Source organism: Mya arenaria, chromosome 11 (genome assembly GCF_026914265.1).
Source record: "Mya arenaria isolate MELC-2E11 chromosome 11, ASM2691426v1".
NCBI classification, from domain to species: domain Eukaryota; kingdom Metazoa; phylum Mollusca; class Bivalvia; order Myida; family Myidae; genus Mya; species Mya arenaria.
The window spans coordinates 48,714,323-48,727,191 of record NC_069132.1 but is presented as its reverse complement, the minus strand read 5'-3'; the positions used below and the strand labels follow the sequence as shown (position 1 = coordinate 48,727,191).

The 12,869-nt window shown below is 34.6% G+C and overlaps 1 protein-coding gene across 3 annotated transcripts in view; it reads left to right on the top strand.

Moving 5' to 3' along the window:
- LOC128209205 (uncharacterized) overlaps window positions 1-12,869 on the top strand; it is an 82,529-nt gene that overhangs the window by 47,464 nt on the left and 22,196 nt on the right. For all 3 annotated transcript variants that reach the window (XR_008256955.1, XM_052913143.1, XM_052913142.1), the window contains 4 exons: window positions 1,411-1,636; window positions 2,743-2,850; window positions 10,236-10,325; window positions 11,760-11,887. Coding sequence is in view for 2 of the 3 variants with exons in the window: in XM_052913143.1 (XP_052769103.1) it covers window positions 1,411-1,636; window positions 2,743-2,850; window positions 10,236-10,325; window positions 11,760-11,887 (552 nt within the window). In the remaining variant the exon portion in view is untranslated. The remainder of the gene's footprint in view (window positions 1-1,410; window positions 1,637-2,742; window positions 2,851-10,235; window positions 10,326-11,759; window positions 11,888-12,869) is intronic.

Sequence of the window (12,869 nt, the reverse complement as noted above, 5' to 3'; positions counted from 1 at the left end):
TAGGAATATCAGCCCGTTGCAAAGTGGATTTCAAGATGGTCTGGGATGTTCAATGACGCCATTTGTTTTAGGCGTATGTATTTTCTTTGAACATGAGCAGGGGTCTTAAGTTTTTGTTGCATTCTTGGACTGTAGAAATGCCTTCGATCCTGTTTGGCACGATGAACTGATTACAGAGTGCGACCTTGACCCAACCATTATCCTTGCATACATTGAAATGTACAGAGGAATGACTTAAGCTGTCTGAAATTTCAAGGAAACACCTTGACACCACGGATTCTATTGCTACAAGGAAATAGACAAGAGGGCTCGTGTTCTCCGATTATGAACCTACTTTACATAAATGGACTTATTCGCACCTTAGAGAACAGTGGACATGGCATGTGCATGTACAGCGTCAGCCTAGGTTCACCAACAGTTGTCGATAATAGGATTTTAATCTCCTTCTCGGCAAATGGATTGAACACTATGTTGGACATCGGTAGCAACTATGCTATCAGGTGGAAATTCTCATACAATCCTAGTAAGTGGTCCATAATGACGTTTAACGATAACAAATCTCACATCATAATCAATTTCAAGATCGGGGATAGTGTTATTTCAGAAACGAAAAGAACACTCACCTAAATATCAAGTGTGATCCATATTTAGGCATATTTGTGAACGTAGTGGAGGCTTGCGATAAACATTGAGGAACATATTTAAGCATGTGTAATAGTGGAATGCACTCAGACAGTCTCTTTGTCCATTAATGTAAAAAACAATATACAACACCATTGTCATAGCACAGAGTTTGTACGGTTGTGAGTTGTGGACTTACGGATATTCTGAAACTTGAAACTAGCCATCGCTTTGTCCTCAAGTATATACAGAATTTCTTCAAAGACACTCACAAGGATTTTGTTCTCCACTTATTAAGAACAGTAATGTTGCTGTAAAAACTATGATTGATTTCAAGAAATTGCAGTTCCTTTAACTGTGCAGACTTTCTAACAAGTACTTAGCCAAGGATGTGTTTAATAATAGACTTACACTTATACATACATATACATATATGTATACATATAAAGTATATGTGTGTTTGAAGAAAGATGTATGCGTAGATATATAATTATGTGAAGAACCATGTATGCGTAAATGTATATGTAAAGGATGATGTATGTGAAGATGTGTATGTGAAAAACAATGTATGTGTAGATGTATTTGCAAAGAATGATGTGTGAAGAAGTGTATGAAAAGAATCATGTATGTGTAGATGTATATGTAAATAATTATATATATGAATACGTGAAGAATGATGTATGTGTAGATGAATTTGTAAAGTACCATTTATGTGCAGATGTTTATGTGAAGAATGATGTATGTAATTCAGTACAAATCAACATTTAAATGCACCTGCATGTCTTTCAGATGTGGCTATAATTTAATGAAGCTGTGGACAGCTGAAGTAGCACATTCACCGTTTGCCACTACCCCACTGATAGCTGATGTGAATGCAGATGGACACCTCGACATTGTGGCTGCTCCGCTCAGTGAGACGCAGACGGTGCTTGAAGGGGAGACAGGAAAGACTATCTTGGGAACTAAGTGGCCCACACAGATGCTTCACACTTCCATCCTTGCATCTCCTCTACAGGTACATGGAATAGAAAGGATTAAACGATGATCAAGTATTGTCGTAAAAATCAATCGTTTGCCCCTAAAGTCAGTGATAAATAATCTTTAGCAATAATTAAACCATGTTATATACAAGATCATTTTTTAAAGCTCGCATAATAAACTTTTGGAGTTTTTTTACCAAAAGTGTTATAACCCATTATGGCTTTCTAGATGATGTTTTTCTGTGGAATAATGAATAAAAATTGTGTACTATCAAAAAAGTCAATGTCTTTACATGTCATAGCGGTTTTACTTTTAATTTATTGGCAATTTTTTGAAGGCCTTTCCTCACAAAATTCATGTAATATAGCCTTATTTCACAACATTATAATTTTAATGTCAATGACAATTAGTTTGGTAACATTTTCATAGTGTGAAACAGTGATTTGTTTATGAAATTTTCTTGCAAAAAAGACTTCATTTCCCCCACAAAATCAATTTACAACTGCTTGAATGATCACCTAAATAGTTATAGTACTATCCAGATTATCCCAAGTGGTACAAATTGTCTATTAATGGTGCTAAAGGATGTGTTTTAGTATCTTCATCTTTTATTTGGCTTGATCTTATTTCCCCCAAATTTGGGACTTGTTGCACAAATTATCCCATTTCAAAAGGCTCAGGCAGTTACATAAACATCTCTGTAAATATGCTTGATGCTTTTCTGTAATTCTACATATCATTGAAACATATTGTTTGAAGGAAAGTTATATATATGTGTATATATATATAATTTATATATATATATATATATATATATATATATATATACACACACACGAGTGGTCATTCTATACTGAATTTATTTAACAAGGCTTGTTGTTATCTATTTTAGTAAACCAGTTTAACATAGTTTGTGTTGAATGACTAGGAATGAGATATTCTATTTATATCATAAATGCTAATTATGATTTAAATTATGGCTCGTGGAAATTACATAAAACGCCGCTTCATAAAAAAACATTCACTATACCGCAGTATTCATTTATGATGTTATGTCCAGAGTTATTACACAAGTTATATAAATAAAAAATATATGATTTTATTTCATAATGGTGACATCAATTATTATGTAAATTTCAGTATGACATAGATGGTGACGGGATGCTGGACATTCTGATCTCCACTTTCTCAGGAGAACTCATATTTTACACGGCAAATGGCTCAGCTATTCACAGAAAGTCCTTTCAGGTAAGTTAATTTTATCAGTCTTTCTTAGTTCTGCAAAAAATTTTTTTTTTTTGCTAGTCTACTTTTCAAAGGTGTTGGCAATGTGTAAAGATTTTAACGTTGGCCATACCTCAAAAACAGTTCATAGATACCTTTCATGGGATTGCATTTGGGGTCCCTAGGGTCAAGGTCCCTGTTACTAAAAATAGAAGAATGGTTGAAACCAAATAACTTTAGTCAGGGTTCACATATCTTGACCAAACTTGGTCTATAGAAAGAGTTTATGGATATCTTTCAGGGTCAAGATCAAGGTCACTGTTACTAAAAATAGAAAAATGGTTGAAACTGAATAACATTAGTTAGGGTTGACATATCTTGACCAAACTTGGTCTGTAGGAAGAGATTATGGATACCTTTCATGGGATTGTGTTTGGGGTCCCTAGGGTCAAGGTCACTGTTACTTAAAATAGATAAGCGGTTGAAACTGAATAACTTTAGTTAGGGTTGACATATCTTTACCAAACTTGGTATATAGGAAGAGTTTATAGATACCTTGTATTGGATTGCATTTGGGGTCCCTAGGGTCAAGATCAAGGTCACTGTTACTAAAAATAGAAAAATGGTTGAAACTGAATAACTTTAGTTAGGGTCCCCATTTCTTGACCAAACTTGGTATAAAGTAAGAGTTTATGGATACCTTGCATGGGATTGCGTTTGGGGTCCCTAGGGTCAAGGTCAAGGTCACTGTTACTAAAAATAGAAAAAAAAAGTTGAAACTGAATAACTTTATCTTGACCAAACTTGGTATAAAGGAAGAGTTTATGGAGACCTGTTATGGGATTGTGTTTGAGGTCCCTAGGATCAAGGTCCCTCCCCTGCGAGGAATTCTAGAATTATTCTAGAACAGATTCTAGAAGATAGTTCTAGAATAGTAACTGAACTCTAAATGGCAGTTCTAGAACTAAATGTTCAAGAACTTTCTCTAGAACTTCTTGAACCAAATTCTAGAACTTATGAATTTTTTTTCTAGAACCCAGTTCTAGAATATAGAACCCAGTTCTAGAATATAGAACCCAGTTCTAGAATAGTAATTGAACTCTTAATAGATGAGTTCAAGAAGTTGTTCTAGAAGTTCTGGAGAAAGTTCTTGAATATCTAAGAGGCCATTTGTTGTTCAAGAACTAATTAAACTTTTAGTGGAATACCACTAGAATCTGTGACATTAATTAGAAACAATATCCATATTACATGTTACAACATATTTACTTCCAGGCTTAATCAACAGCATTACAGAACAAAATCTTAAAGAACAAAAACATTTGAAATTAAAAAAAACTAAGTAATGCAATTGAACACATATTAATTTATAAAACTAATTCATTAAAATTTAATAATGGTTTAAGAAGTTATAATGAAACAAGACTAAACATTAGAAAATATGACAGTTCTATGGTTTTGTCAGGGAGTCGTCCATTTATAACACTTCAACTTTTTATAACACATAACACTGTTGTGAGTATATACACATTGCAAAATGATTACATCGTTGTAGATGATGATGGTTCTTCTTTAGGGTTGATGTGTAAGTTTGTAATTTATTTAATCACAGCAACTTGCAAGAAAAATTTTAGCATCTAGTTAGTGTAAACAAGTCCTTCACTATACAGGAACGGTTTTTACTTCTGCATTAGTTAAGATAGAGTAACTCTTATTTTTTAACAGTTTCCAAAATTGCATCTGTATCAATGTTGATGCCCACAGCAACTAACATGGAGTTGGTAGATGATTTGATTCTATACTGTGCACATTGCAGTAATATGTATCGCCCATGTACTCCTTTTCTTTCTCAAATGGCAGTTGTCTTCCTCTATTTTAAGTCCGTTTTCCCTGAAAAATATATGAGATTGAATTTAGATTTTAATAATAAGAAGCAAGTTTAAAATAAAATCTTCTTTCTTTAAATATGGCCAATTGTAAATTATTTGAACTCAAGATTATAGAATTGATGCGATTTTAAGTTGTTCACATTGAAGTTTTACTTTGCAGTTGAAACAAAATTCACCAGTATTAATTGTAGGTACAGGGCGATTTACATAAGCCTCAAAGTAAAAGTAAACTATTTGCAATCTACTGTCAAGTCATATGACAGTTAACAGGCATTGTTCTCGTAGTAGAATGGCTATGTTTGAGAGAAATGGGTCCTCCCAGAAAAAACCCGTAAATGTACGACTTTGTATTTACAGCTACACTCACTTCTGTCAAATATATATTTGGTTCCATTAAAATCCACTATGACGCTTTCATGACAAGAAAAAACTTCATAAATTTTAAAATTATCTTAACTCAAATCCTTACCAATAACTCTGGTGTCATAAACAAGTGAACACCTGCAGAAATTGTACAGGACATGTTGGTGGGTTGGGGGTCTGTACGGTGTCCAAGTGATCAGGGGTCAGGCGTACGGGAAACAGGGAAAATTAACATCCTCACTTGAACGGTCTAGTTGTGTCGCCTGAAAAGACGACATATAGGGGTTACTTTTGTCGGCGGCGGCGGTGGCGGCATCGGCGGCGGCGGTGGCGGCATCGGCGGCGGCGGCGTCCGCGTCCCATTTTCGCTTGTCCGGGGTATATCTCCTAAACTATTAGTGGTATCAACTTGAAACTTCATATGTACATAGATCTAATTGAGGGCAAGTGCAGTGCACAAGAACTGTTACTCTTGCTTCCATATTTTTAGAGTTTTGCCCTTTGTTATTTTTCATGCTTAAAGTTTTGTCCGGGGCATATCTTGTAGAATATAAGAGTTATCAACTTGAAACTTCATATGTAGATAGATCTCATGGAGGGCAAGTGCAGTGCACAATAACAGTAACTCTTGCTTTCTTAGTTTTAAAGTTATTGCCCTTTGTTAATTTTCATGCTTAAAGTTTTGTCCGGGGCATATCTTGAAGAATATAAGAGGTATCAACTTGAAACTTCATAGCTAGATATATCTCATTGAGGGCAAGTGCAGTGCACAATAACAGTAACTCTTGCTTTCTTAGTTTTAAAGTTATTGCCCTTTGTTAATTTTCATGCTTAAAGTTTTGTCCGGGGCATATCTTGAAGAATATAAGAGGTATCAACTTGAAACTTCATAGCTAGATAGATCTCATTGAGGGCAAGTGCAGTGCACAAGAACCATTACTCTTGCTGCCATATTTTTAGAGTTATTGCCCTTTGTTAATTTTCTTGCTTAGGTTTTGTCCGTGGCATATCTCGTAAACTATAGGAGGTTTCAACCTGAAACTTATTCCGTAGGTATATCTGATTGAGGGCTCAAATGCCACCTACACTTGAAAGTTAAATGGCAACATCATTGTCTATAAATGAATAAAATGCCAATCTAACAGCTATAATGTCGACAGTAAATAATTCGTCATACCAAGACGACGTGTGGCGTGCAAGACCTGTGTCCCTACCTCTTAGGTCAAGGTCACACTTAGTGTTTTTTCACAATGGAATGCTGCATATAAGGATATAGAGTATAGGTTGTCGTGTCCGGGCTGTAACTTTCTCTTGTATGGAAAGATTTTAAAATAACTTGCCACATGTGTTCCACATACCAATACGACGTGTCGCGTGCAAGTCCCGTGTCCCTGCCTCAAAGGTCAAGGTCACACATAGTGTTTATTCACAATGGAGTGCTGCATATAAGGACATAGAGTATAGGTTGTCGTGTCAGGGCTGTTACTTTCCCTTGTATGGACAGATTTTAAAATCACTTGCTACATGTGTTCCACATACGAAGACGACGTGTCGTGTGCAAGACCCATGTCCCTACCTCTAAGGTGAAAGATACACTAAGTGTTTATTCACAAGGGAATTCTGAATATAAGGACATAACAGTGTAGGTTGTCAAGTATGGGTGGTATTTTTTTTTTATGTTCAGAGGCAATTTAAAATAACTTGCCATATGTATTTGACACGTAAAGGCAAGATCAACTTTTCATGTACTGACCTTGTTCGTAGGTCAATGTCACATTCGGGGGCATTCGTCACATACTGTGACAGCTCTTGTTTATTTTTTGTCTTGGAACGAGCCAATTTTTGCGAAAATCCATGGAAACCAGTTATATAAGACTGCTGACCAAAATTTAAATGGCAGATTTTTATATTAAAGTTAAAAAATTGATGTTTTAAGCATTATTCTTAAACTGTAAGTAACAGTTTAAGCCATAAAACATTAATTTTCAAACGGAAATATGACAAACTACGAGCGATTGTTTGTCAGCAATCTGATATCATTGGTTTGAAGATAGTTACGCAAAAATTTGCTCTTTCCAAGACAAAAAAATGTAAAAATGGTAAATCTGTGAGAGTGTAGCTTTAAACTATGACAGGAATAATTCAAGGGAATGATTTTTTGTGATTTCTAGCATTAAAATTGTCTGAATCTCATGAAAATTTATAAATTATGTAAGGTATTCTCACATTGGTCACACTTTTTGAACTTTGTGCTGTCTTTGTTTGTCTCAAATTAATACAGCATTGGCTTCACTTGTTGTTTTTTGAAAGGGACTGTACACCAGATTGGCACCAAAAAATTTTTTTTTTTTCCTGTAACGAATCTAAGGACACTTTTTTAATAAAATATTTTACTCTTTGATATCGTAATTGTAAATAAAATACCAAAATAAAAAAAAAATGCAGTGAAGTGTCGTATCCACTATGCTATGAAGACTTACTTTTACTGGGTGGAATTTTCCAGATGTATACCTAACTCGCTAATATCATGTAATAACATCAATGGCAGATCCCGCATAAGTAATGAATTCTACTCGGTAGACATACCTAGCAATCTGTTTTTAATGGAAAAACACGAAATAACTGCTATTAATAAATCATTTGTAAACTATGGGGATCATCAGTAAGTTTCAATGCATTAATTGTACACATCGATACCAAGTTTATGTCAATTTTCTACAATTTTCTTTAAATTTTGGATTTTTCATCATTCAGCTTCTTCAGAAAAAGAACTTGTAAAGTATGCACCACTCAATTGTAACCAGCCCCCCCCCCCCCCCCCCCGACTTTCCGTCAAACCAATCCCGGGTAAAATCCCTGCTCGCGAGAACAAACTGGTGGTAAATTCCCTTGAATAACCCCGCACCCCGCGGATCTAAGGTAAGAGCAATTCCCTGATATATTTTGAGGGAAGACAAAACCACTGCAATCACCCAGCATTACGAGGGCACTAGTTCTGGCTTCCATAACTTTAATGTTGATATTTATTTTTTTGATGTTTACAACACGTCCAAAAAGGTAATATATAATGTGTTCGCTGAAGTTCTTTAGCTACGATGACACCTAAAAGGTAAAAACACAGCCCTTCTCCCTGGTATATCCCCGAGGGAGGCGTGGTAACAATTGACTGGTGCATTATAAGAGAGGAAATCAAAATTGAGCATTCAAGATTGTTTTATGCGATGGATTATCACAATGTCATGTACTTACACTGAGAGTTGCTCCAAGACTTTTCTATGCACATAGGTAAACAATCATCTTATTCACAGATGCTGTGCACATATTCATACATTTGGCTTCATTTAGAATGAAACTTCATAAATAAGTATGCACATATTTGATATTTTTTTATCTCCATTTTGCAAAATTGAAATCACATGATTTTTTCAAACAAACTTGTATTGCTTGAAAATTTATGTGTCAAATTAAAAATGCTACCCACGGTAAGTTGAAAATAAATCCGTTTGATAGTGGTAATCATTCAGCGGCTTTATTGATAAATTTCCTCAATAAAACACTATGAAATTCACATCATCAGCATCCGGAAGTAGTGATAACATACATGTATGTCTGAATCATTTTGGTGCTCTGATCAGAGTAAATTTTGAGGTCAATAAGTAGACTGGTACCCTGATTTACTTTTCCTCAAAAATATAAAGTTACACAGGTACGCGGCATATGGTTTTTAGTAAACATTTATAGTATTTGAACAATAAATAACAAAAATCATGTTGTATTTAAAAAAGTGCAAAGTGCCATGCGATGATAAGTTAAAAAAACTTTGTATCGAAAAGAAAATATCAGGGAAACATGCAAATTATGTCGAAAAAAAAAAAGAACAGGGACCGACTTCGGAATTCCAACATTGTATACAAAGGATAACAATACTTTTTTTAAACCAACTTTCCTGGTTGTTTTCTACTTAGACCGCACGCTTTATTCGCTTTACATATGAATTCACAAGACATTTCGAATGCACGACGCCGACGCGGGCACCGCGGTTAGCTGATACTGGTTTCTTTTTGGATAAAAGAGAAAGAGGGTACCAGTCTATCAATACAGAGCATTGAACGGAAAAAAATTGATGCGTACTTTTCCAATATGTTCATATTCTTATTGCATATAATCTGACCGTATGCAAGAATATTCATGTAGTTAACCCGATTAATTTAATTAGGGATGACATATCTTGACTAAACTTGTTCTATAGGAAGAGTTTATGGATACCTTTCATGGGATCGCGTTGAGGGTCCCTAGGGTCAAGGTCATGGTCACTGTTACTAAACATAGAAAAACAGTTGAAACTGAATAACTTTAGTTAGGGTTGACATATCTTGACCAAACTTGGTCTATAGGAAGAGTTTATGGATACCTTTCATGGGATTGCGTTTGTGGTCTCTAGGGTCAAGGTCAAGGTCACTGTTACTAGAAATAGAAAAATGGTCGAAACTGAATAACTTAAGGTAGGGTTGACATATCCTGACCTAACTTGGTATAAAGGAAGACTTTATGGAAACCTTTCAATGGATTGCATTTGGGGCCCCTAGGGTCAAGGTCACTGTTACTTAAAATATAAAAACAGACACAGGCTGAAGCATTAAAAACCTGGTTTCATCGCATTGCGGCGTTTCTTGTTGTTGTTTTAAATACAGGGCTGTTACAATATTAGACTTCACTATCAAATTAAATTATACATTTTTTAAAACACACTGTCCATCACATTTTATCATGCAACGTGGAAAATATCAACAGCATTCTTGTGAAATTTATGAACTGAACTGGTCCCTAAAGTAAAGCTCTGTCTTTGATAATACCAAATATAGTCGGCACCCTAATGACCTACTATGTGTCAATTGGGTGTACTACCTAGCAAATGTTTAAAAACAGTGTTTTTCCTTACATATATATCTCTGGTGAGCGATTCAGGGCCATCATGGCCCTCTTGTTACTAGTATAAGGAATAATTAGGTTGTAATAATAACATTTGAATAATGTGCCCAGTAACTAGCGTTTATGTTCGACACAATGGTTGATAGAGTAGTGTACTGTCTTTTGAGCTTTTGTTACTTAATCATTAGTGTGACAATGACTAAACCTTACCCTTCATTTGTATTTCAGCTGCCTTCAGCGTATGTTAAGCGGACATGGTACACAGATGTGGTGTCGGCATCTGGCGACGAGATCAGCAATTTTGTGTCATCCACAAATGTACGAAGGATCTCTTAATATTCAGCAGTAGGCTTGTTTAAGTTTCAGTTATGGTTTGACATTGATATACTACCATATACATGCTGTATGTATATATATATATATTTCTAAGTGCTCCTTATTGTCTGGTTTTATAATGATTTATTTCCTTTTTAGGTTTTTCATGCATTATCCAGTATGAATGCTAGGATGTGATTTTGCAAATCCATAAGGTGCATTAATGCTTCTTGGGAAATTAGCAAAATCTCGCCCCAAGTGTTCATTATGCATACAGAATAAGAATCAATCCTTATATTTACATTTTTCTCTGTCTGTTTTAATTGTTTAAAATCTAAGATATAAAGTGTGTCAAATAAAGTTGGGATAGAAACCCATTTTTGATATTTATCGTCTAAAACAAGAGGATGTATGAAAATCACTTACCGTATTTATTTTGATTCAATATGCGTCAATTTTGAAACTATTGGCATATTGTGCTTTTTATATTGCGTTTCCAACTCGTTGATATTTAAATAATTCTTTTTTATGGTTTTAATTTTGTAAGTCCGCAAAAACACAGTTTATTCGCACTATATTAACGGCAAAACATATAATAAAACTCATTACAGCGCTACTTTAAGCAAGCTTCTTAATATGCAGAATGCAGCTCTGTAGCTATTAGAGCAAATTGGTAACTAGGTAATTTAGATGAAAATGTAAATAAGGTCGTTGACCAACGCAGTCCGAACAGGCTGAGGTTGATAAATCTGTGCGCGCATTAATTTGTCAAATGTTTAAAATGTTATGTTGATATGCCTATGGTAGATTCCGATTTATTGTTATAAAAGACCGCAGGCCAAGAGGTCTACAGCCTAAAAACTAGGGCAACATAAATATTTTATATTAAGAAGAATTTAATTGCTGTGAATTTCATTTCTATGGCCATATTACAAGATGGCTTTGTAAACATGAAATATATTGCTATAATATTGATTAAACTGTTCAAGAACCTGATGACTGTTGCCTCATTATTTTTTAGATTTTGTTTTCTAGCAAATCCGAATTCTTGAAAACTCAAGTACCTTTAAACAGGGTCAAAGCTCGGCTCACTAATTTTGTTTTGGTATTAATTGGGTCTAAGTCTCAACGAAAATGAAGCAAGAAGTTTGGCTAAATGGAACAACGCGATGTGCTTAAAATAATTATTTTTTAAAATTGAGACCAGAATTGATAGTCAATGGCTGTTGGTAAGAAGACACAGGTTCCATCATATCAAGAATTCAAAACTTTGTTAAAAATAATATGTTCAAAACTTCCATGTATACAAAAATGAATGCATATGTCATGCCATGAAAATATTAAACATCATAAAATTGAACCAAGACCAGCAGTATAACAATATTTTAGGAATTAAAAACTACCTACAGTACTTAATTTTTTGTTTAATATCCTCAGAGGCCAGACCACATCCCAGTAGATGGCCATATTATGGCTACACCGGTGATTGCTGACCTGAACGGAGACCACAAGATGAATGAGCTTGTTATTCCTGTATCATATTTCTTTGACGAGGAAGACTATAGGTGGGCAATACACAAGTTATGTTTGTTAACAATTTAGTGTTTAATGATATATCCAATTGAAATTAAGTTTCTCATAAAGGCATAACCAAATAAAGACTTATGAATAGGAACCTGAATTTATAATAACCTGAAAACTACAAAAGTCATGTACTTTTAAAATATAACACATATATCTAAAATTCCACCGTTCAAGAGAAAAAACTCCAAAACCATTCAGACCTTCTGGCAATGCTACATAGTTTGATTTTTCTTCATGCCTTATTAAGAGCTTTTTCAAGTGCCCTTGTCCTCTGGTAGGATATTTTGATCGGCATGGCATACATTTGAAAGATTAGTGTAATTACTCTGTCACATGATTCCAGGATGCCGGAGCATTTTTCCCATTTTCTAGGGCTAAGAAAAGAAGACCTGGCTGATATCTTGTATCTTGTATTCTAGATCACCATTTCATTCAGGAGCAAGAGGAAGACCTAGCATGATATGGTCTGAACATCTCTAATACAAATAACAAACACATTTGCCAGGCAGGGCATGCAATGGTATATTGCTTGAAAGTGTTACTGTTATTATTACATACATGTATACATACTTTCAGGGTATCGATAAACAGATGAACATTATATATCTTCATGGAACAAATTGTACCGCTTTTTGAAGTACTCAGATACTAACAAAATATACCAAGTAATAGTATGCTATTCATAAGCCATCATTTGCAAAACCATTGAACAACTCAACAAGATGCTCTTTATTGTAAAAACCAGGCCCTAAACTTAATGTTAGAGCGATTTATAATTTTTAGTTCAGAAACTTTGCATTCTCTGGTGCATGTACTATAGCTAATCTTTTTGTTCTAACTTAGCAAAAAACATGTATTTCCTGATCTACAATCTGGTCTAGATAAAAACATATTGTAATCAATGACTAAACCGCCACATTTCATGTATCGCTCCAACATTGACACAGGACAAGCAGACATAAT